Source organism: Pelophylax lessonae (genome assembly GCF_965119305.1).
Source record: "Pelophylax lessonae genome assembly, chromosome: 13".
Taxonomy (NCBI): Eukaryota; Metazoa; Chordata; class Amphibia; order Anura; family Ranidae; genus Pelophylax; species Pelophylax lessonae.
The window spans coordinates 8,575,277-8,601,776 of NC_138780.1; the positions used below are offsets into that span (position 1 = coordinate 8,575,277).

The 26,500-nt window shown below is 42.8% G+C and overlaps 1 protein-coding gene across 3 annotated transcripts in view; it reads left to right on the forward strand.

Annotated features, from left to right (window-relative positions):
• The window catches only part of NR1I3 (nuclear receptor subfamily 1 group I member 3), a 60,992-nt gene extending 35,508 nt beyond the window's left edge, over positions 1–25,484 (forward strand). For 2 of the 3 annotated variants that reach the window (XM_082242541.1, XM_082242542.1), the window contains exons 3-9: positions 779–909; positions 9,058–9,251; positions 18,653–18,864; positions 20,475–20,620; positions 21,016–21,132; positions 22,396–22,501; positions 24,566–25,484. In XM_082242541.1, the coding sequence (XP_082098667.1) occupies positions 779–909; positions 9,058–9,251; positions 18,653–18,864; positions 20,475–20,620; positions 21,016–21,132; positions 22,396–22,501; positions 24,566–24,701 (1,042 nt within the window). In that variant the 3' untranslated portion in view covers positions 24,702–25,484. The remainder of the gene's footprint in view (positions 1–778; positions 910–9,057; positions 9,252–18,652; positions 18,865–20,474; positions 20,621–21,015; positions 21,133–22,395; positions 22,502–24,565) is intronic. The other variant, XM_082242543.1, reaches the window with a different exon arrangement.
• Positions 25,485–26,500: the final 1,016 nt, after the last annotated feature.

Consider the following 26,500-nt stretch of genomic DNA (forward strand, 5'->3'; position numbering starts at 1 on the left):
TCCCCCAGCATGCCAACTTTATGTATGTATGCATCCCCCATCATGCCCAATATACGGATTGGTCCCACCATGACCCCACTTTCTAATATGGTAGGGCTCACCCAACATGCCCACTTTATGATTGGTCCCACCAAAACCCCACCTCCTCATATGTAGGGATCTCCCATCATGCCCACTTTATGGATTGGTCCCACCTCTTAACATGTAGGTATTGCCCATCATGCCCACTTTATGGATTGGTCCCACCAAGACCCCACTTCCTAAAATGTAGGGATTGCCCAGGCCAGCATGCCCACTTTATTATTGGTCCCACCAAGACCCCACCTCCTAATATGTAGGGATCACTCATTATCACCACTTCATGCATTGCTCCCACCAAGACCCCACCTCTTATTATGTAGGCATCGCCCATCATGCCCATTTTATGATTGGTCCCACCAAGACCCTACCTCCTAGTATGTAGGGATCACTCATTATCCCCACTTTATGAATTGCTCCCACCAAGACCCCATCTCTTAATATGTAGGGATCCCCCATCATGCCCACTTTATGGATTGGTCCCACCAAGACCCCACCTCCTAATATGTAGCGATCACTCATTATCCCCAACTTTATGAATTGCTCCCACCAAGACCCCACCGCTTAATATGTAGGGATTGCCCGTTACGCCCACTTTAAGGATTGGTCCCACCAAGACCCCACATCCTAATATACTGGGACCGCCCACTCGCAGCCCCCAATCCCCTCAATAAATATTTTTTTCTTTTACTCCTCCCAGACGTTCCATGAGCAAAGGGTTAAGGTTTACCTGTCCGTTCACGCGGACCTGTCCGGTCACCAAAGCCAAGCGCAGACGGTGCCAGGCGTGTCGGCTTCAGAAGTGCCTGGACGTGGGGATGAGGAGAGACAGTAAGTACAGTCTGAGTGTTTAGCACTGGTATTCTGACATTTAGGTAACGGCCATTGTTCTGTGCCAACTGTCATTTTAGACTAAAGAATGCTTAATGGGGAACTCCAGGCAAACAGCTAAAAATAGGGTTAAAAATATGCATATGGGGTTGTCTGACATTTGCATAGATAATGCCCACATGTCAACCTAATCCTCAAAAAATAGAATTAATGGGAGGGGTTACGCAAATATCAAAAAGCCTTGATGGGTGGGTGTCAGTCCGGAGGGGTGTGCGTTTCCTAGGCAGGCTGTATTTGCAAAGATAAAGCCCTGGGCGCTAGATGACCTAGTCCTGGCACTTCTGGGGGCCCTTTAAGCTCCCTCTCCAGGCCCCAGTGGGACCTATAAAAAAAAAAATTTCCAGTGATTCCTTTCCCTGGCGGCAAATCCCATTACTTGACATTTCGGAGATCTGAGATGGAACCATTAAACCGTAAGCACTTTTTAATGGAGTGCAAATTCCGCCCCCTTGGCCCAGAGCAATCACCGGCCGCCGAGCCGCACACGCCGAGCCCTGACAGTCCATTAGAAAATTGATTGCCGAGCCGCCAGGGTCTCCATTTGTAGATCCCAGAAAGCCGCCGCCGCCGCTTATACCTTCACGTTTAAACAGGCGCTTCCATCAATCGATGAGCCCGCTAATGCTGTCCAGGCAATGCCGCAGCCCCGCTAAAGTCCGCCTAGTCATCTAAATCCTAAATTAAGTGCTGGCCCGGAATCAGCAGGCTTTTCACAGGGCTTCCAGGCGGGGCTGCGGCTTCTGGTTACATGTGCAGCCTTCTAAGTGACGTGCCTGGTACTGGTTGGTTGAATCACTTCTGGCTTTTTATATTTCCTTTTTTGGTTTTTGTATTTTGATAGACACGTTGCATCGACGTGCGTTTTTATGTTACATAGTGAGGGTGAAAAAAGACACCAGTTCAACCAATGATGAGTGTGTGTATGTTTATGTCATTAGTACATTGTATACCCCTGTATGTTGTACATTGTATACCCCTGTATGTTGTACATTGTATACCCCTGTATGTTGTACATTGTATACCCCTGCATGTTGTACATTGTATACCCCTGTATGTTGTACATTGTATACCCCTGTATGTTGTACATTGTATACCCCTGCATGTTGTACATTGTATACCCCTGTATGCTGTACATTGTATACCCCTGTATGTTGTACATTGTATACCCCTGTATGTTGTACATTGTATACCCCTGTATGTTGTACATTGTATACCCCTGCATGTTGTACATTGTATACCCCTGTATGTTGTACATTGTATACCCCTGTATGTTGTACATTGTATACCCCTGTATGTTGTACATTGTATACCCCTGTATGTTGTACATTGTATACCCCTGCATGTTGTACATTGTATACCCCTGCATGTTGTACATTGTATACCCCTGTATGTTGTACATTGTATACCCCTGTATGTTGTACATTGTATACCCCTGCATGTTGTACATTGTATACCCCTGTATGTTGTACATTGTATACCCTGTATGTTGTACATTGTATACCCCTGTATGTTGTACATTGTATACCCCTGTATGTTGTACATTGTATACCCCTGCATGTTGTACATTGTACACCCCTGCACGTTGTACATTGTACTACCCTGCATGTTGTACATTGTATACCCCTGTATGTTGTACATTGTATACCCCTGCATGTTGTACATTGTATACCCCTGTATGTTGTACATTGTATACCCCTGCACTGCATGTTGTACATTGTATACCCCTGCATGTTGTACATTGTATACCCCTGTATGTTGTACATTGTATACCCCTGTATGTTGTACATTGTACACCCCTGTATGTTGTACATTGTATACCCCTGCACGTTGTACATTGTACACCCCTGCATGTTGTACATTGTATACCCCTGTATGTTGTACATTGTATACCCCTGTATGTTGTACATTGTACACCCCTGTATGTTGTACATTGTATACCCCTGCACGTTGTACATTGTACACCCCTGCATGTTGTACATTGTATACCCCTGTATGTTGTACATTGTATACCCCTGTATGTTGTACATTGTACACCCCTGTATGTTGTACATTGTACACCCCTGCATGTTGTACATTGTATACCCCTGTATGTTGTACATTGTATACCCCTGTATGTTGTACATTGTACACCCCTGTATGTTGTACATTGTATACCCCTGCACGTTGTACATTGTACACCCCTGCATGTTGTACATTGTATACCCCTGTATGTTGTACATTGTATACCCCTGTATGTTGTACATTGTATACCCCTGTATGTTGTACATTGTATACCCCTGTATGTTGTACATTGTATACCCCTGCATGTTGTACATTGTATACCCCTGCATGTTGTACATTGTATACCCCTGTATGTTGTACATTGTATACCCCTGTATGTTGTACATTGTATACCCCTGCATGTTGTACATTGTATACCCCTGCATGTTGTACATTGTATACCCCTGTATGTTGTACATTGTATACCCTGTATGTTGTACATTGTATACCCCTGTATGTTGTACATTGTATACCCCTGTATGTTGTACATTGTATACCCCTGCATGTTGTACATTGTACACCCCTGCACGTTGTACATTGTACTACCCTGCATGTTGTACATTGTATACCCCTGTATGTTGTACATTGTATACCCCTGCATGTTGTACATTGTATACCCCTGTATGTTGTACATTGTACACCCCTGCATGTTGTACATTGTATACCCCTGTATGTTGTACATTGTATACCCCTGTATGTTGTACATTGTATACCCCTGCATGTTGTACATTGTATACCCCTGCACTGCATGTTGTACATTGTATACCCCTGCATGTTGTACATTGTATACCCCTGTATGTTGTACATTGTATACCCCTGTATGTTGTACATTGTACACCCCTGTATGTTGTACATTGTATACCCCTGCACGTTGTACATTGTACACCCCTGCATGTTGTACATTGTATACCCCTGTATGTTGTACATTGTATACCCCTGCATGCGCCCATCTAATCATTTTTTGAAACTATCGATGCTCCCTGCTGACACCACGTCTTGTGGAAGAGAATTCCACATCCTTACCGCTCTGACTTTAAAGAACCCTTTTCGCAATTTAAGGTTGAATCGCTTTTCTTCTAATTCTACCGAATGGCCGCAAGTCCTTTTTTATTCCCTTTCACTGAAAAGTTGGTTCCCTATGCTAAGGTCACCAGTACGATGTTTGTACATTGATATTAACCACTTCTCGACCGGGAGGATTTGCCCCCCTTAATGACCAGGCCATATTTTGCGATTTGGCACTGCGTTATTTTTAACGGACAATTGCGCGGTCGTGTGACGCTGTACCCAAATAAAATTGATGTCCTTTTTTTTCCCCACAAATAGAGCTTTCTTTTGGTGGTATTTTATCACATGTGCGATTTTTATTTTTTGTGCTATAAACAAAAAAAGAGCGACAATTCTGAAAAAAAAAAAAAAAAAAAACTATATTTTTTACCTTCTGCTATATAACATTTCCAAAAAAAAATAAATAAATAAAAATTAATTTTTTTAACATTTTAGGCCAATTTGTTTTCTGCTACATATTTTTGGTAAAAAAAAAAAGTCGCAATAAGCGTATTTTGATTGGTTTGCGCAAAAGTTATCGCGTCTACAAACTACGGGAAAGATTTATGTCATTTTTATTGTTTTTTTTTTTTCAAATTCTTTATTTAGGAACATAAAAGAGAAAAATACAACAGTCGTATAGCAACTTTTTTTTTTTTTTTACTAGTAATGGCGATCTGCGATTTTTAGCTGGACTGTGACTGCAGGGGACTGATCGGACCCCTAACTGACATTTTTGACACTTTTGGGGGGGACCAGTGACATTACTACAGGAATCAGTGCTAAAGAATATGCGCTGTTACTGTAATAATGACACTGGCAGGGAAGGGGTTAACACCGTGGGTGATCAAGGGGTTAAATGTGAGCCTAGGGGAGTGATTCTAACTGTGGTGCAAACCTTCTGTCAATGGCACGTATAGATGTGCCATCCTGGAGGAGTTGGACTGCCTGCGCAACCTCTATAGGGTCCAGGTATCGCCCAACCTCTATAGGGTCCAGGTATCGCCCAACCTCTATAGGGTCCAGGTATCGCCCAACCTCTATAGGGTCCAGGTATCACTCAACCTCTATAGGGTCTAGGTATCGCCCAACCTCTATAGGATCCAGGTATTACTCAACCTCTATAGGGTCCAGGTATCACCCAACCTCTATAGGGTCCAGGTATCGCCCAACCTCTATAGGGTCCAGGTATCGCCCAACCTCTATAGGGTCCAGGTATCGCCCAACCTCTATAGGGTCCAGGCATCACCCAACCTCTATAGGGTCCAGGTATAGCCCAACCTCTATAGGGTCCAGGTATTGCTCAACCTCTATAGGGTCCAGGTATCACCCAACCTCTATAGGGTCCATGTATCGCCCAACCTTTATAGGGTCCAGGTATTACTCAACCTCTATAGGGTCCAGGTATCGCCCAACCTCTATAGGATCCAGGTATTACTCAACCTCTATAGGGTCCAGGTATCACCCAACCTCTATAGGGTCCAGGTATCGCCCAACCTCTATAGGGTCCAGGTATCGCCCAACCTCTATAGGGTCCAGGTATCGCCCAACCTCTATAGGGTCCAGGTATCACCCAACCTCTATAGGGTCCAGGTATAGCCCAACCTCTATAGGGTCCAGGTATTGCTCAACCTCTATAGGGTCCAGGTATCACCCAACCTCTATAGGGTCCATGTATCGCCCAACCTTTATAGGGTCCAGGTATTACTCAACCTCTATAGGGTCCAGGTATCACCCAACCTCTATAGGGTCCAGGTATTGCCCAACCTCTATAGGGTCCAGGTATTGCTCAACCTCTATAGGGTCCAGGTATCGCCCAACCTCTATAGGGTCCAGGTATTACTCAACCTCTATAGGGTCCAGGTATTACCCAACCTCTATAGGGTCCAGGTATCGCCCCAACCTCTATAGGGTCCAGGTATCGCCCAACCTCTATAGGGTCCAGGTATCACCCACCCTTCCAATAGTCATCAGAGATACAACAACTGGTTACAAATTGAACGATCTCAGCACTGGATCCTTCTACAACAATATTCTTCCCGCAGACCAGAATAGACGCCAAAGCCCCGCGTTCCGAGTCTAAAAATAGCCCCCAGTGCCCGTTCGCCTCCCGCCGATGTTTATACCTGCGAATCCTTTGATGTCATTTCGGTAAACATCAGAGATGACAGCGAATAGAAAGATTAGGAGCTTAACGCGGCCTGAAAAAAAAAAAAAGCCTCCGGGGACCCCCAGGGGAAGACGATGGGAGAGAGGAGGAGGAGAGGGGGGGGAGGGGGAGGAAATTGTGACAGAAGTCCGCAGGAAATGCAGGAACATGGAAAACATCAACACGTTTCGTCCTGCTGCCGGCACTCGCGCTTGTTTAATATTCTGATTTTAACTTGATGTGTTTAATATTAAATCCGGGTTTAATCCAGGACACAACAATGGAATTTATGTCGCTCGGCGTTTGGTTACACAGGCGCGGAACTAAAGGCAGCTGTGACTTCTGACATTGGTGGAAGGGTCTGCAACTCAGCAGGGGGGGGGTTAACAAGCAGCACGCGGCAATGGCGTCTATCGTTGGTCAAGGACGGCCGAGCGCTCTGATACCAGCGCTAAGTGATGAGAGCGTTCCTCTAATACCAGATAGACTGAAGTGTTCTCCGGGTGACCACAAAAATTTACAGTTTTTATTTTCCCCCAAATTTTGGCAGAAATCGGATTTCCAAAAATTTGCGTCATTTTGGCGAATCGCATCAAAGTCGATGTGGAAGGTGAAATTAAAGGGGTTTATGTATAAAGAATTCACATAGCCTTTCGCCAAATTACCCAGCTTCGGAAGATTTACCCCCCCCCTTCATGACATTGCATCCGCCGGGTCCGCTGATTGGCTCCTGCTGTGTTCAATTGCAGCGGGTCGCTCATGCGCGCCCCAGACCCGAAAGTGTCAGGTGTCAGGTTTTTTTTTTTTTAAGTCCCAGGCTCTCTAACTCTCTAACAATTTCACGGTCGCGTGACGCAAAAAAAAAAAAAAAAGCGTTGCCTTTAGTTAAACTTTAAATCAAAAATTTATTTTTTTATGCAAAATAAAGTATACCTTTTCAACAAAAAATGTAATCAGTAATTTACATGCGAACAGCACATTGGTTTAAAATGGTCACTACCACATTTGGACATTAGATGGCGCTAAGTAACATAGGAATTTCTATAGTTAGCGCCCTCTACTGGCCAAATGCAGCATTTTCTGTTTTAAATCCATGATTTACATGTGAACAGCATATTTGTTTAAAATGATCAATACAGTACCACATTTGGACATTAGATGGCGCTAAGTAACATAGGAATTTCTACAGTTAGCGCCCTCTACTGGTCAAATGCAGCATTTACTTTTTTAAATCAATGATTTACAATCAAACACAGGTCACCAGAACTAGTGTCCCCATTGGAAGATTTCCTCTCTATTACTTTTCTGGGGACAACCCAACATTTGGGATTTTCTTTTACTTTCATTTATAATGGTAAACAGAACAAATAGAGAGGGGGAGTCCCCATAACGGGGGGCACATACAGCAATAAAAACTGACAGAGGATATAACCCTTTAGGTACACTTTTGAATCAATGATTTACATGTGAACAGCATTTAGCACATTGTTTTAAATGGTCACTACCACATTTGGACATTAGATGGCGCTAAGTAACACAGGAATTTCCATAGTTAGAGCCCTCTACTGGCCAAATGCAGCATTTTCTGTTTTAAATCAATGATTTACAATCAAACACAGATCACCAGAACTAGCGTCCCCATTGGAAGATTTCTCCTCTATTACTTTTCTGGGGACAACCCAAAATTTGGGATTTTATTTTACTTTCACTTATAATGGTAAACAGAACAAATAGAGAGGGTGAGTTTCCATAACGGGGGCACAGACAGCAATACAAACTGACAGGAGTTATAACCCTCCTTTACTCTAGCCCCCAAAAAAAAAAAAAAGTGTTGCCTTTAGTTACACTTTAAATCAAAAATGTATTTTATTATGCAAAATAAAGTATACATTTTCAACAAAAAATTAAATCAATAATTTACATGCGAACAGCACATTGGCTTAAAATGGTCACTACCACATTTGAACATTAGATGGCGCTAAGTAACATAGGAATTTCCATAGTTAGCACCCTCTACTGGCCAAATGCAGCATTTTCTGTTTTAAATCAATGATTTACAATCAAACACAGATCACCAGAACTAGTGTCCCCATTGGAAGATTTCCCCTCTATTACTTTTCTGGGGACAACCAAACATTTGGGATTTTCTTTTGCTTATACTTTTAATGATAATGGTAATCAGGAGAAATAGAGAGGGCAAATCTCCCTAGAGGGGACACAGACAGCAATAAAAACCTGACAGGTGTCGGTTTTAAGTCTTGCCTTTAGTTGTACTTTAAATATACCAGTGAAAGCATTTCTTTATAAAATACAGTTGATCCTGCCAGACATCCAGTGAGCTAATAACATCCTGGGCTCTCTAATTCCACTGCCCATAGGTGTGCCAGGTGTGCTTGGGCACACCTTAATCACCCTGTGTGGCACAGATTGCCCCTGTTTCACCAAAGCCCCCTAACGGGGCTCCTAAAAAAAATGTAAAAGAAATAATTTTAAAAAATACCATTGTAAAAATTAAAAATAAAAACTATCGACACCATCCATTGCGCTACTGACAACATCAGTATATAACGTATACACATGTATACACACATATGTGTTTGAGCTTTGGGGCGCACACCTATGCCACTGCCCCTTTATCAGTTACATTGTTCTCAGCTCACTTTGTGGACTACAGAACACCTCCCCTCTAAGCCGTGGAGAGGAGAAGGCGGGGAGGTGTTCTGTAGTCCTAAAACACTTCCTGTCCTAAGGTGACTACGCTTCTCCTCTATAGATACAGCGAGTGAGCGTTGTCATCACAAATGATAACGGTGATGGAATTTGATAAACCTAACGGTGATTGTTGTTTGCAGTGATCATGTCGGAGGAGGCGCTGATGGCGCGGCGCGAGCTGCGAATGAGGAAGAAGCAGGAGCGCCTGCAGAGGTCGCAGCGGGTGGCGGAGGTCGGGTCGCTGAGCGAGGAACAGAAGCAGCTCATCTCCATCCTCATAGACGCCAGCCGGAAACACTTCGACTCCAAGTTTGAAAACTTCAAGGGCTACAGGGTGAGTGAACCGAAACGCAGAGAGGGGGTGGGGCAGCAGTAAGTGTATGGAGTTTGGGCATGTGGTAGGGGGCGGGGCTAGGACATGCATAGAAATAGTTGCAGGGTTAGGAAAGGATGTCACAATTTTTTATGGTATGAGCCAAATTTCAGCAGCTGAAATGTGACCTGAATATATATCCAATTTACTTTATCAGCCAGCAGGTGGAGCTGTAGGCTTTTTTTTTTTGTATGTCTACCAAGCTAATCTTGACTGCTTTGCTGAAAAGCACTTAACAGTTTAGATTACACAACCGAATGATCATCTGAGCAAATGAATCTCTCCTTCCCTGCCAACCCTGCCAACCCTACTCAGATGTGGCCGTATGAAGATTAAATTAGAAAGATGGTAAAAAATGGTTAAAAAAACAAAAATGGTAACCGACCGCAATACATTTTTTTCAGGTTTGCAACTGGTTTACCGGGGTTATGGCTAAAGATATCAGCCATGACCCCGGCATTTTTTATTTTTTTTCCTCAGTTGGCAGTTGGCTTTCTCATCAAAGCGGTCCGAGTGGCTAATTAGACACAGGATTGCTTTCAGAAGCACCCCCCACATCCCTGCCCCCCACGGGAGCCCCCCCCCCTCCACGCCACTCGCCAGTGTTTCTGGAGTTAACCCTTTTAAATGCCGCGCCTGAGAAACGATCCAACGGTGCCGCCAGGTGGTCACAGAGGCGAACAGAGGCCAGATCGTCTCTGATTACCTCTATGGTCTTGGAGGACTGGAGCAACGTCATGACATCACCTCCAGTCCAGGGTGGAAGTAAACAATTATTTTTTTTGCAAAAGATCAACATTTTTATTTTTATTTTTTTATTTTTTGTTTTTTTTTACGCTTTTGCTTTTAAATGTAAAGGCTTGGGGGTCATTTTTGACCACAGATCTCCCCATAAAGAGGACCTGTCATTCTTATTTATATTAAAAAAGACGTTTATAATAGGAGTAAAAGTGATTTAAAAAAAAAAGAACGTTAAAGGGACAGTGTAAAAAAAAAATAAAATAAGAAAAAAAAAAAATTTAAAGCGCTTCATCCCACAGAGGCGAACAGCGACCAGATCGTCTCTGATTACCTCTATGGCCTTGGAGGACTGGAGCAACGTCATGACATCACTTCCAGTCCAGGGTGGAAGATAACTATTTTTTTTTTTTTTTGCAAAAGATTAACATTTTTATTTATTTATTTATTTTTTTTTTTTTTTAAGCTTTTGCTTTTAAAAGGTAAAGAAGAGACTTGGGGGTATTTTTGACCCCAGATCTCCCCATAAAGAGAACCTGTCATCCTTATTTATATTAAAAAGGACATTTATAATAGGAGTAAAAGTGATTAAAAAAAAGAAAGTTAAAGGGACAGTGTAAAAAAAAAAAAAAAAATAAGAAAAAAAAAAAATTTAAAGCGCTTCATCCCACAGAGGCGAACAGCGACCAGATCGTCTCTGATTACCTCTATAGCCTTGGAGGACCGGAGCAACGTCATGACATCACTTCCAGTCCAGGGTGGAAGTAAACTATTTATTTATTTATTCATTTTTTTAGCAAAAGATCAACATTTTTATTTTTTTATTTTAAATTTTGTTTTGTTTTTTTACGTTTTTGCTTTTAAAGGTAAAGTAGAGTTTCGGGGTCTTTTTCACCCCAGATATCCCCACCTGTCATCCTTATTTATTTTAAAAAGGATGTTTATAATAGGAGTAAAAGTGATTTAAAAAAAAAAAGAAAGTTAAAGGGACAGTGTAAAAAAAAAAAAAATAATAATAAAAAAAAAAAAGATTAAAGCGCTCCATCCCACAGAGGCGATCAGCGACCAGATTGTCTCTGATTACCTCCGTGGCCTTGGAGGACCGGAGCAACGTCATGACATCGCTTCCAGTCAGGGTGGAAGTAAACAATTTTTTACGCAAAAGATCAAAATTTTTTTTTTTTTTCTTTTTAATCTTTTGCTTTTAAAGGTAAAGAAGAGATTTGGGGTCTTTTGGACCCCAGATCTCCCCATAAAGAGGACCTCTCATCCTTATTTCTATTAAAAAGGATGTTTATAATAGAAGTAAAAGTGATTAAAAAAAAGAAAGTCAAAGAGACAGTGAAAAAAAAAAAATAAGAATTTTTTTTTTTTTAAAGCGCTCCATCCCACAGAGGCGGACAGCGACCAGATCTTCTCTGATTACCTCTATGGCCTTGGAGGACTGGAGCAATGTGATGACATCACTTCCAGTCCAGGGTGGAAGTAAACAATTTTTTACGCACAAGATCAAAAATGTTTTTTTTCTTTTTTCTTTTTTGTTTTTTTAAGCTTTTGCTTTTAAAGGTAAAGAAGAGATTTAGGTTTTTTTTTACCCCAGATCTCCCCATAAAGAGGACCTGCCATCCTTATTTATTTTAAAAAGGATGTTTATAATAGGAGTAAAAGTGAATAAAAAAAAAAAAAGAAAGTTAAAGGGACAAGGTAAAAATAAAAAATAAAATAAGAAAAAAAAAAAATGTAAAGCGCTCCATCCCATAGAGGCGAACAGAGACCAGATTATCTCTGATTACCTCTATGGCCTTGGAGGACCGGAGCAACGTAATGACATCACTTCCAGTCCAGGGTGGAAGTAAACAAATTTTTACGCACAAGATCAAAAAAATTTTTTTTCTTTTTTCTTTTTTGTTTTTTTTAAGCTTTTGCTTTTAAAAGGTAAAGAAGAGATTTGGGTTTTTTTTTTTACCCCAGATCTCCCCATAAAGAGGACCTGTCATCCCTTATTTATTTTAAAAAGGATGTTTATAATAGGAGTAAAAGTGAATAAAAAAAAAAAAGAAAGTTAAAGGGACAGTGTAAAAATAAATAAAAATGAAAAAAAAAATTGTAAAAAAAATTGTAAAAAAAAAAAAAAAAAAAAAAGAAAAAATTGAAAGTGCTCCATCCCTCCGTGCTCCCGCACAGAAGCGAACACATACGTAAGTCGCACCCGCATATGTAAAGAGTGTTCATACCACACAGGTATCGTCATGAACGTCAGAGTGAGAGCAATAATTATATCACTAGCCCTCCTCTGTAACTATAAACAGGTCATCTGTAAAAAATTTTAATTTTCAATTTTAAATTTTAATTTTTTTAGCCTATGGAGACTTTGAAGTACCGTAGTTTGTCGCCATTTCACGAGAATGCGCATTTTTAAAGTGTGACATGCTAGGTATCTATTTACTCATTGTAACATCATCTTTCATAGTTTTTAAAAAAAATTGAGGTATATATTTGAGTTTTTTTTTTTTTTTTAATCCATTAAAATTTATTTTTTACAAAAAAAATTGCGTTTAAAAAACCACTGCGCAAATACTACGTGACATAAAAAATTGCAGCAATTGCCATTTTATTCCCCAGGGTCTCTACTATAAAAAAATAAATTAAAAAGTTTATAATTCCAGGGGGGTTATAAATAGCAAAAAATACTAATTAAAATGTGTAAGGAAAAAGTGCCAGAAAAAGCCTGGTCTTGAAGTGGATGATGGAGAAACCTGTGCTGTGCTCTCTCCTTAGAAAGTCCAAAATGCTCTGTAAAACCAATGTTATTGGTGCACCTTGTGGTAAAGCACAACTCTGGGCTCCTCCCCATGCTCCCTCCAAGTCACACAACCCCCCCCCCCCTTTTACCTAGGATTCTGCAGACCTGGCCCCTAAAATATGACCATGACATGACCTTGGTAGGCAGGGGAAAAAGTACCTATAGCTCCTGACACTGGGCATCATTCAACCCATGAGGACATCTAGTGGCGGAAATAGATTACGGCAGAGGACAGTTTCGGAGAGGAGGTGGTTATGAGTTGAGCTTTAAATATTTTTTTTTATTAAAACATCAGTTTAAACCTTGTACTACAAAAAAACTAACAAAATAAAAAAATGAAACATCCATCGGAGGTCCAATGGTTAAACCACGCTCATGTCATGCTCAATCCGATAACGAATTTCAGCTTTATCCCGCGGATAACCAGACAGCCTTCAATCCAGATCAATATAAACCTCTTATTAAGCATAGATGGAGAAAGCCAGTTTGGCAGGGTGAAGGTCCATTGCCCACGGAATGTCAATATGTAATATATTTTGTAGCACCGCTATCTCTCCCCATCACCCATGTACCTTGGGTGACCTCTTCCTCCTCCAGAGTTTGCTCAACAGCCCTGATCCAGCAAGCACCACCCTTAACAGTTGACCGTAAGCAGATTCTTGGCCCGTATGTCAGGTACATGACTAATGACAACGCAAGCTAACCAGAGCCAGATGGCAGCAAAATTGGCTGGCATAGCTTCATAAAAATTACTTATTAACTGGAGATTGGGAGATAACCTGACACAGCGGGCACCGCGCCTTAAAAGGAAAGATGCCATTTTAACCCTATGGTATGCGATATTTGTTTGTAACCCTTTTGGTTGGCTATAGGGAACCAACAAGTCCTTGAAAACCAAAGCCTTGGAGTTGTGTCCATCCTCTACCATCTTCTTCCAGCACCAAGCCCATCATGATACTTACCTTACCTTACGTAATTTGATACTCTGTTGTTCTAAAAAGTTGTAAGGTCTCCCAGTAAACCAACACACTTTTAAATGCTGTTGTCACGATCTGGAGTCAGGCTCGAAGACCAATAGATATAGCAGCTTACACAGGAACTAGCTGGATAGGAACACAGGCAGGTCACTCTGGCAGATGGCGCAGGCTCACCTGAGGTGCAGGAATCTAAGTACGAACCAGTGTTCCCCAGTGTTCCTGATGGTGGAGATAGATTTTGCTGCGTGTTAGTACCAGGTTGCGGTCCTCAGGATTGCCCGACCAGGAGGTGAGCAAGCCAGGGTCCAGTAGCAGATATAGCAGGTTAGGATCAAGCAGAAGCGTCGTCTAGGAGTAGCCAAAGGTCGGTAACAAGTAGTTGCAGGTTGGGATTAGGCAGAAGCATAGTCTAGGTGTAGCCAAAGGTCGGTAACGAGTAGTTGCAGGTTGGGATTAGGCAGAAGCGTAGTCCAGGAGTAGCCAAAGGTCGGTAACGAGTAGTTGCAGGTTGGGATTAGGCAGAAGCGTCGTCTAGGAGTAGCCAAAGGTCGGTAACGAGTAGTTGCAGGTTGGGATTAGGCAGAAGCGTAGTCTAGGAGTAGCCAAAGGTCGGTAACGAGTAGTTGCAGATTGGGATTAGGCAGAAGCGTAGTCCAGGAGTAGCCAAAGGTGGGTAACGAGTAGTTGCAGGTTGGGATTAGGCAGAAGCGTAGTCCAGGAGTAGCCAAAGGTCGGTAACGAGTAGTTGCAGGTTGGGATTAGGCAGAAGCGTAGTCTAGGAGTAGCCAAAGGTCGGTAACGAGTAGTTGCAGGTTGGGATTAGGCAGAAGCGTAGTCTAAGAGTAGCCAAAGGTCGGTAACGAGTAGTTGCAGGTTGGGATTAGGCAGAAGCGTAGTCTAGGAGTAGCCAAAGGTCGGTAACGAGTAGTTGCAGGTTGGGATTAGGCAGAAGCGTAGTCTAGGAGTAGCCAAAGGTCGGTAACGAGTAGTTGCAGGTTGGGATTAGGCAGAAGCGTAGTCAATAACGAACGGTAGCGAAGATAGGGATGGCAGCAGGAGAGACAAGCAAGATATTGGCTGGTGAAGGCACAATATTCTGGCAACCAGGAAGTTCAGAGATATGGCCTAAATCAGGAAGTTCATGGGAGGAGCAAAGGGTTCAAGGTTCAAGGCAATCAAGATTCATGGCAGAATCATTCAAGGATTTGTCCAGGGAGTTGTCCAGCATTCCAGGGGGCTCAGTAAGTAGAGTCATTGCCAAGCACAGTGGGTGTCCCAGGTTCAAGTCTGGGTCTTGACAGCTGAGGGCATGCATCATTAGGAAAGAAGTATACCATGATTATTGGAACCTCTTTGGTTGGTCATAGGGGACCAACAAGTCATTGAAAACCACCAACTAGGAGGTATCTGCCATCTTCTACCAGCATTAGGATCCACCATGATACTTGCCTGATGATAAAAGGTGTAGTTTGACCCTTTGCTCTTTTAAAAAGTTGGAAAGTCTCCCTGTACAAGTACAATGACCCCTGAGTGCCATAGGCCCTCGTTATTACCTCTCAGGAGGGAAGGAACATCCCATTAATTTTGTAGGCAGTGCTCAGAACTCAAGGCATTGCTTCTAATCGGGAACCCTTCATGTTTCCCTTACTTTCGCACAGCTCCATGGGAGACAAGTGGGCTATAACTATCGATAATATTACAAAAATACTTGTCAATACTACTTCTCCTTTCTTGATGACCATGCACACAGCAATATTCAGGCAACTTCAATGGCTTCCAACCAAAACAGCTAAAAACTTAATGGCAGCCTGCCGCGGATATTTTAGATTAGTGATCTCCAAACTGCCTGCGGGCTGAATGTGGTCCTTTGCTTGCCTTTATCCGACCCCCGGGCAATATTCTTCCCACTGATATAAGGCACTGTTCCTCGCACCGACACCATTGACGAAGCACCATTCCTTAGACTGACACCAACAGTGGGGCACAATTTTTCCCACTGTCACCACTGATGAAGCACTAGTCCTCCAACTGACACCATTAATGAAGCATTGTTCTTTCCACTGACACCAACAGTGGTGCACCATTCCTCCCATTGACACCTATAATGAGGCACTATTCCTCCCACTGACACCAATGATGAGGCACTATTCCTCCCACTGACATCAATGATAAGGCACATTCCTTAGACTGACACCAACAGTGGGGCACAATCCTACCCACTGACACCACTGGCGAAGCACTAGTCTTCCAACTGACACCAATGATGAAGGACTAGTCTTCCAACTGACACCAATGATGAAGGACTAGCCTTTAACTGACACCATTGATGAAGCACTAGTCTTCCAACTGACACCATTGATGAAGTACTAGTCTTCCAAATGCCACCATTGATTAAGCACTAGTCTTCCAAATGCCACCATTGATGAAGGACTAGTTTTCCAACTGACACCATTGATGAAGAACTAGTCTTCCAACTGACACCATTGATGAAGAACTAGTCTTCCAACTGACACCATTGATGAAGCACTAGTCTTCCAACTGACACCATTGATGAACCACTAGTCTTCCAACTGACACCATTGATGAACCACTAGTCTTCCAACTGACACCATTGATGAGGCACTGTTCTTTCCACTGACACCTACAGTGGGGCACCATTCCTCCCATTGACACCAATGATGAGGTACTGTTCCTCCCACTGACGAGGCACCATTCCTTAGACTGACACCAACAGTGGGGCACAATTCTTCTCACAGACACCACTGATGAAGCACTAGTCTTCCAAATGCCACCATTGATTAAGCACTAGTCTTCCAAATGCCACCATTGATGAAGGACTAGTTTTCCAACTGACACCATTGATGAAGAACTAGTCTTCCAACTGACACCATTGATGAAGAACTAGTCTTCCAACTGACACCATTGATGAAGCACTAGTCTTCCAACTGACACCATTGATGAACCACTAGTCTTCCAACTGACACCATTGATGAACCACTAGTCTTCCAACTGACACCATTGATGAGGCACTGTTCTTTCCACTGACACCTACAGTGGGGCACCATTCCTCCCATTGACACCAATGATGAGGTACTGTTCCTCCCACTGACGAGGCACCATTCCTTAGACTGACACCAACAGTGGGGCACAATTATTCTCACTGACACCACTGATAAGGGAACTAGTCCTCCAACTGACACCATTGATGAGGCACTGTTCTTTACACCAACAGTGGGCACCATTTCATTCCATTGACACCAATAATATGGCACTATCCCTTCTACTAATGCCAACAATTGGGCACTGTTCCTCCTATTGATATAAATGATGGGACATTTTTTCTCTTCTACTGACACCAACAATGGAGAACCATTCCTCCCACTGACACCAACCATGGGGTACTATTTCTTCTACTGACACCAACAATAGGGCACTATTCTTCTCACATTGATATAAATGATGGGGTACTATTTCTTCTACTGACACTAACAATGGGGCACCATTCCTCCCACTGACACTAACGATGGGGCACCATTCCTCCCACTGACACTAACGATGGGGCACTATTTCTTCTACTGACACCAACAATGGAGCACCATTCCTCCCACTGACACCAAGGATTGGGTACTATTTCTTCTACTGACACCAACAATAGGGCACTATTCTTCTCACATTGATATAAAGGATGGGGTACTATTTCTTCTACTGACACTAACAATGGGGCACCATTCCTTCCACTGACACCAACCATGGGGCACTATTCCTGCTACCGACACCAACAATAGGGCATTATTTTTCTCATTGATGTAAATGATGGGACACTATTTCTGCTTTTGACACCAACAATGGAGCACCATTCCTCCACTGACAACAAAGAAGGGGGAACTATTTCTTCTACTGACACCAACAATAGGGCACTATTCTTCTCACTGAGATAAATGGTGGGTTACCTAGCGACCACAGGCACTATGTAATTTTTTAAACTCACTGACCACCAAACCTGAGACTTTGTCTATTCCCACTGACACTGGGGCATGTCCTACTCACACTGGTCACAGTCCAGCCCACCTATAGTCTGAAGGACAGTGAACTGGCCTTTTGTTTAGAAAGTTTGGAGCTCCCTTCTTTAGATCATGTCATGGTAGATATCAATGTTGTGCCATGTACCTGAGGAGCTCAAGAGGATGAGGGTGGCCTCTTAAAGAATTCCCATTGGGAGTACAAGGGTGATGGAAGGGCACAAGTGCCTAAGTACAGGAACTGTTGACTGGACCTCAGCAGCACTGGTATTAGATGTGCCAGAGTACAGCTGGTAATACACCAAGGAAGAACCAAGTTTAGGGTCAGGTCGCAGGCTGGAGTCGATAACAGTCAAGTAGCAAGGCAAAAAATCGTAAGCAAGACTGCAGTTGGGAAAAAGCAAATGTCGCCATCATGCAAGCAGGTTGGGGAGCAGGATCTTGGTCAAAGGTCCAGGTTGCGGTCAGTAGAATAGGTGATCAGTGATCATAGGCAGAAAGGGAAACTCAAGAACAGGTCAAACAGAAGCTGGGTCAGTAACAAACTCAGGATCGGGAATTATAGGTCCCAGGTACCCAGACTAAAAGACCATACATCAATGAGAATATGCAAGACCCAGATTTATGTGGCCCTCTTGGCGCCAATGTCTGTGGTGGACGTGCACACACTTTTAGGCCCCCACGAAAGTCCCACACAGCCTGACTGGGTCAAGGACTACATCTAGACCATCGGACCATTCATAGACCTTTTTTAAATTTTGATGAAGAGATGTACAGCAACTGTCTTGCCTTTGTTCCAGTTCACTTGCCTCTTTCTTTTTGCAGCTGCAACCACAAGTGGTAAAAGCCAGATGGGGAAATTCGCCAATATCAAGTCCTGCTTGCAGCCCCCATCATTCGAACCACTACCCAGAGGGCCCGGAGCTGATGGATGATGTTGACCCAAAAGACTTTAAAGAACTACCACACTTTGCAGATCTCAGTACCTACATGATCCAGCAGGTCATCAAGTTTTCCAAGGAGATCCCAGCTTTTCGGTGAGTTCATGGTTTGGTCAACCTTCTCAGAATTTTCAATTCGGAACCCTACGCTGTCCATAAATTGGTGCACATGATTTCTTCTTCATGCCTTCATGTCATCCAAGGGACAATATAAACAGTTGTCCACATGGCACATACACGAGCCAAAAGAGCTACAGAACAATCGCATCATTCAACCATGCTGTTCCATATACCACCCATATCATTTTTTTAGAAAAAGAAAACAACCTTCGAAGACCTGTAATTAGTGTTGAGCGAACACGGACTGTATTACTCGGATTCGTACCGAATAATTGGATTTTTGTTACCCGAACACGGACCCGAAAACTTTACTGTATGTTCGGGTTTAAAATCCGTGTTCGGTAATTTTATTTCCTGTTTTGTATGTAATGGCACGCTTTATGCTTTGCTGCCATTTGCAGCACTCTAGCCCTTTCCATTGGTGTTTTAGAGCCATTTTAGTGCCTGAAAGTTTGGGTCCCCATTGACTTCAATGGGGTTCGGTGTCCGGGTAAAGTTCGGAAAAAGTCCGGGACACGGACTCGGACTTTTGTTTCAAGTTCGGCCGAACCCGCCGAACACGGACATCCAGGTGTTCGCTCAACTCTACCTGTAATACTGGTATATGAGAGAGAACCTAAGCAACGAGGACATTGCTCTTCTTTATTTATCCCACCACCATCGTTTACAAATTTATAAACAGTGCAAGGGACGATAAATTAAAGAGAGTGTGATAGCATGAAAACCCCAAATCCTGTAAGATTAAATTCATATGAAATTATCTGTTCTGACAAGCTATGGTGACCTTAGCAAAAAGCAAATTTAAGCCCCGTACACACGAGAAGAAATTCGGCCGGGAATTTTCATCCGACGAACGGTCTGCCGATTTTCGGCTTGTTAGTATGGTGCTTCCGACAACCGACTCTGACTTTTCGGCCAAAAAAATCCTGGTGTGCAGGCTATATAATTTTTGTCGACCATCAAAACACGTCCGATTTTCGTCTTATTAGTACAGATTTCGATGAAGAAAAATCTTATGAGCAAGACTAGGCATGCTCAGAGACGAAAGAACACATAGAAAGAAATCCAACACATGACATCACTTCTGAAGTAGAATTCTGTCGTACAGGAAAATTCGTGTGCAGTCTGGAGCACATTCCAACCAACAAAAGATGGACGACCGGTCGGCGGAAATTCGTTGCGTGTGTACGAGGCTTAAATCTTCACTTTCCACAAATGAGACCTTCAAAATACTGTATGTAACACGGTAACTGGTAAGTCCAAGAGAGATCGACACCTTTGCCCTTGTCTTGTGGAAGGTGGACTGAGATCCCAACTACAAATGGGATTTTTTGCGACTGAAGAGCCTGAAGGGCCCAAAAATTTAGGAATTGTTTCAGCCCACCAGAGCTTGCCCAAAACGGAAATATAAGTTTGGAATTGAGTAGGACCTTTATTATTGAGGAGCTGTTGTGGGTCCCTTAGTGATACCTCGAATCTAAATTAGATGTGTTTAGCTACTCCCCTTTCTTCATATTTTACCATTGGGGTTCTAATTCTACTACAAACAGTTTTCCATAACCATCCATACATTTTTCATTAACCAGCAACCTGGCGATCGATGACCAGATCTCTCTCCTGAAAGGGGCCACCATGGAAATCGGTCAGATCCAATTCAACTCTGTCTTCAACCTGGAGACCAACGAGTGGGAATGTGGCAAGATTGTATTCAGCATTGAAGATGGGGCTCTCTGTGAGTACCTGGGTGCTGGATTTCCCTTAGTGTCAGGGCTCTACAATGAGGTTGTATTCCATTTTCTATGGAGGTTGGAAGTGTTAGGACCTTGTAGGTATTAAATCCTCTCTCTTTCCCTTCCTGTCCTGGTGTTCACCCAAGTATTGAGGGTAATCACCCTAGAAGGCACACAGGTCACAATAAAAATTTACCAGAGAATCTACACCTTCCCTATATTATTAAGTGTTTAACAAATAGTCCCATTGGGGAGTCTTCTCCTTAGTTTCTTTCCCAACAAAAAATGTGCCTGGGGTTCCATTCTCAATCCATCAAACTATCTTCATAGGTATTATCATGGGTTGTATAGAATTTGCTCAGAGGGCTGATCTGTATTTTTTCCATCTTCTAACCAGCTGGGTTCCAACGGATGTTTTTGGAGCCTTTGTTGAAATTCCACGTCACCTTTCGCAAGCTGAAGCTTCATGAGGCGGAATACGTCTTGATGCAAGCCCTGGCGCTTTTCTCTCCAGGTAACCAGAATGTTTCACCTGTTCACCTGCAACACTGTACCCAAATGAAATTTTTATCATTTTTTTTTTTTTTTTTAACACAAATAGAGCTTTTTTTTTTTTTTTTGGGTGGTAGTTAATTACTGCTGGGTTTATTATATTTCACAAAAAAAAGACCAAAAGTTTAGAAAAAAAAAAAATCTTAGTTTCTGTCAGTACCTTTTGTAAATACCTAATTTTTCTCCTTCACTGATGTGTGCTGATGAGGTGGCACTGGTGGGCACTGATGAAGCGGCCCTAAAGGGCACTGATTAGGTTGCACTGATGAGGAGGCACTAACATGTTGCACTGATGGGTGGCACTAATGAGCACTAATAAGCACAGAAGATAGGTGGCACTGATGGGTGGCACTGATAAGCACTGATAGGTGGCACTGATGGGCAATGATGGGTGGCACTGATAGGTGGCACTGATGGGCTGCACTGATGGGCACTGACTTGCATCACTAATGGGCACTGATTGAGGTCACTGATGGGCACTGATTGGGGTCACTGCTGGAGCTTTACTGTAATCAGGGCATTGATGATCAGTGCCCTGATTACCTGTCCTTTTTATCCCTTCAAGGAGATGCTGCTGATCTGCTCTCCTCACCACACACTATGACAGGGTGAGTCAAGGAGCGCCAATAAACAGTACTTCCTCATGTACATGTGATCGGCTGTGATTGGACACAGCCGATCACATGGGTAAAGAGCCACGTCGTCAGGCGCACAAGATCGGCTGTTCTGGGGCGCTGTCCCAGTACGAGAGCAGCACCGTTCCGCCATCATTCGACAGTGGGCAGGTGGGAAGTGGCTAATGAGCATGAAGGAGGAGAGAGGGAGTGGGCTGTCATTTATCTGGAGTGTATGAATCCTTAGTCTCATGTGCTGCACAGATAAGAAAATGGAGGAAATTAACAGCTTAGAAAGGAACTGAAATTGGAGCATGCTCCTTAGATGTGGCAATGGCTGGTATACACAATCTCAGGCTATAGTGGAGACACAGATAAGGAGGAAGAGACAGTGAACAGCAGGATCAACCAGGTTTTTTTTTTTTTGCAGAATACAGACAACAAGTCCCAGTGAGTGCGTTTGAACGGAGTGTAATACAATGATGTGGGTTTAAGCTGCTTCCGGTTTTCATCCTGCATATGCATACTTTGCATTGCATTGTAAACTTGTGTATTTAGATTGTCACAACCCTTTAATATAGATTCAATATAATGTACCATATCTCTATTAGACCGCACTGGTGTCATCGAGCATGACCTTATCGACGAGATCCAAGAGAAGACGGCTCTGACGCTGAAATGCTACATTGACTATCACCATCCTCTGCCAGAGAGCAGGTAACCCATTGATGCACAGATATGTTCCAGATTGGTAGGTACATAGAGGCATGCAAGTGCCGGGTGTCAGGAACTGTGAATCGGACTGAGACAGAAAATGCTGTAAAATCACAGCTTTAATGTAATGGTAAAAAATAGTACAGAACAGTAAACCTAGTCAAAACATAAGACAGAGGTCGGAAGCTAAAACAGGAAATCAGACAAGCCAGTGATCAGGAAACCAGAAATCAGCATAGTCAGAGGCAGAGGAACAGGATCAGGAACCAGAAGGGACGTCAGCCAGGCAAAGTCTTTCACAGGAACACAGCAGAGAAACTCCAGATATGTTGACCAGGCGAAGGCAGGAAAGCAATGAACAAGCCAGCTTAACCCCTTCTGGACTGGAAGATTTTCCCCCTTAATGACCAGGCAATTTTTTGTGATTCGGCACCGCGTTACTTTAACTGACAATTGCACGGTCGTGCGACGCTGTACCCAAATAAAATTGATGTCCTTTTTTCCCACAAATAGAGCTTTCTTTTAGTGGTATTTGCGATTTTTATTTTTTGCGCTTTAAACAAAAAAAGAGTGACAATTCTGAAAAATATATATATATATATTTTTCACTTTCTGCTATATAGCATTCCCAAAAAAAATTTAAATCTAATTTTTTCAACAGTTTAGGCCAATTTGTATTCTGCTACATATTTTTGGTAAAAAAAAATCCCAATAAGCGTATTTTGATTGGTTTGCGCAAAAATTTATCACGTCTACAAACTAGGGGAAAGATTTATGTCATTTTTATTTATTTATTTTTAAATAGTAATGGCCGCAATCTGCGATTTTTAGCGGGACTGCGACATTGCGGCGGACAGATCGGACCCCTAACTGACACTTTTGGGGGGACCAGTGACATTACTACAGTAATCAGTGCTAAAAAATATGCATTGTTACTGTAATAATGAATTGCGAAGACCATGAAATGTAATTGCGAAGGCCATGAAACTGAGCTGCAGCGCGGTGGCAAAGACCATACAGCAGTTTAAAAGGACAGGTTCCACTCAGAACAGGCCTCGCCATGGTCGACCAAAGAAGTTGAATGCACGTGCTAAGCGTCATATCCAGAGGTTGTCTTTGGGAAATAGACGTATGAGTACTGCCAGCATTGCTGCAGAGGTTGAAGGGGTGGGGGAGGGGTCAGCCTGTCAGTGCTCAGACCATACGTCGCACACTGCATCAAATTGGTCTGCATGGCTGTCATCCCAGAAGGAAGTTTCTTCTAAAGATGATGCACAAGAAAGCCCGCAAACAGTTTGCTGAAGACCAGCAGACTAAGGACATGGATTACTGGAACCATGTCTTGGGGTCTGATGAGACCAAGATAAACTTATTTGGTTCAGATAGTGTCAAGCGTGTGTGGTGGCAACCAGGTGAGGAGTACAAAGACAAGTGTGTCTTGCCTACAGTCAAGCATGGTGGTGGGGGTGTCATGGTCTGGGGCTGCATGAGTGCTGCCGGCACTGGTGTCAGTGGTGAGTTATTTTGAGGGGATGGCAAAATGTAAACTCACTACTTTACATTGTAGCAAAGTATAATTTCTTCAGAGTCGGTTCACACTGGGGCGACATGACTCCTTACTACTTTGGGGGCGACTTGTGCATTACAATGCACCACGACTTCGGAGCGACTTGCAGGGACTTCACATAATGGAAGTCTATGCAAGTCGCTCCGAGGTCGACCCGAAGTAGTACAGGACCCTTTTTCTAAGTCGAAGTCTTGTGTCGCTCCTATTAGAACGGGTCCTGTAGCGGTCAATGGACCCCGAGGGAGCCTGACAAGTCGCGGAAATGTGAACCGGCTCTCAGTGTTGTAACATGAAAAGATAGAATAAAATATTTACAAAAATGTTAAGGGGGGTGTACTCACTTTTGTGAGATACTGTATATGCAGCACTATATTTGGTTGTATCTGCACTGTAAACCAGCACATTGGCTTCACCCACTATCCTAAAATAATTTTTTTGTCATCTTGTGAAGTTAAAACATTAAAACATGACATAAATATATATATATTTTTTTTTATTAGGTTCCTTTATGCCAAACTTCTGTCCTTGTTGGCTGAACTTCGCACCCTAAATGAAGAGAATGCAAAGCAGATGATCCACATTCAGAACTTAATGACTGACGCTATGACCCCGCTGATGAAGGAGATTTTCAGCTGAAGGACATAACCTGGTAGAAATGATGAAACACAAGCTGTGACGGGGCATTGCTGCCAAGCGTGATCCTTGGGATGCTTCTTGTCCCGGTTATGTTTGGGCTTGCTCGGTCTTTACGCACAAAAAAATTGTTCTTCGGGAAAATGTTGGCCGATGTTCAAGATGAACTGGTTGGACCAGGAACCTATTTCATATTCAGTGCACTTTTTCCCAATTACTTTTAACTGTGGAAGGACTTCTGTTACGGGAGACAGAAAAACAAACTGACCTAATAGGGACAAGGTCGTTAAAGATGCCAAAGTAACGGACAACATTCTACAAATTTTCAAGGACTTTTTGAGAGGACAACTTTGCTATCATCACATAATGATTTGAGGGTGAATACACCAACTTCCCATGAGGGTTAGAGGACCACCTCCTCATCGGTATAAGGATTTAAGGATGAATAGGCCAACTTCCCATGATGGTTAGAGGACCACTCCCTCATTAGTATAATGATTTGAGAATTATAACACCAACTTCACATGATGGTTAGAGGGCCACCTCTTGATCAGTATAATGATTTGAGGATGAATACACCAACTTCTCATGATGAGTAGAAGACCACTTCCTCCTCGGTATATTGATTTGAGGGTCAATAGGCCAACTTCTCATGATGGTTAGAAGACTACCGTCTCATCGATATAATGATTTGAGTATGAATAGGCCAACTTCTCATGATAGTTAGAAGACCACCTCCTTATCACCAGTATAATGATTTGAGGATGAATACACCATCTTCTTGTGATGGTTTCCTCATCGGTATAAAGATTTGGGGATAAATACGCTAACTTCTCATGACGGTTAGAGGACCCCCTCCTCATCGGTATAAGGATTTAGGGATGAATAGGCCAACTTCCCATGATGGTTAGAGGACCGCTCCCCCATTAGTATAATGATTTGAGAATTATAACACCAACTTCTCATGATGATTAGAGGGCCACCTCTTGATCAGTATAATGATTTGAGGATGAATACACCAACTTCTCATGATGAGTAGAAGACCACCTCCTCCTCGGTATATCGATTTTGAGGATGAATAGGCCAACTTCTCATGATAGTTAGAAGACTACCGTCTCATCGATATAATGATTTGAGTATGAATAGGCCAACTTCTCATGATGGTTAGAAGACCACCTCCTCATCACCAGAATAATGATTTGAGGATGAATACACCAACTTCTTGTGATGGTTTCCTCATCGGTATAAAGATTTGGGGATAATTACTCTAACTTCTCATGATGGTTAGAGGGCCACCTCTTGATCAGAATAATGATTTGAGGATGAATACACCAACTTCTCATGATGAGTAGAAGACCAATTCCTCCTCGGTATATTGATTTGAGGATGAATAGGCCAACTTCTCATGATGGTTAGAAGACTACCGTCTCATCGATAGGCCAACTTCTCATGATAGTTAGAAGACTACCGTCTTATCGATAGGCCAACTTCTCATGATGGTTAGAAGACTAACGTCTCATCGATAGGCCAACTTCTCATGATGGTTAGAAGACTAACGTCTCATCGATAGGCCAACTTCTCATGATGGTTAGAAGACCACCTCCTCATCACCAGTATAATGATTTGAGTATGAATAGGCCAACTTCTCATGACGGTTAGAAGACCACCTCCTCATCATCAGTATAATGATTTGAGGATGAATACACCAACGTCTTGTGATGGTTTCCTCATCGGTATAAAAGATTTGGGGATAAATACACCAACTTCTCATGATGGTTAGAGGACAACCTCCTCATCATTAT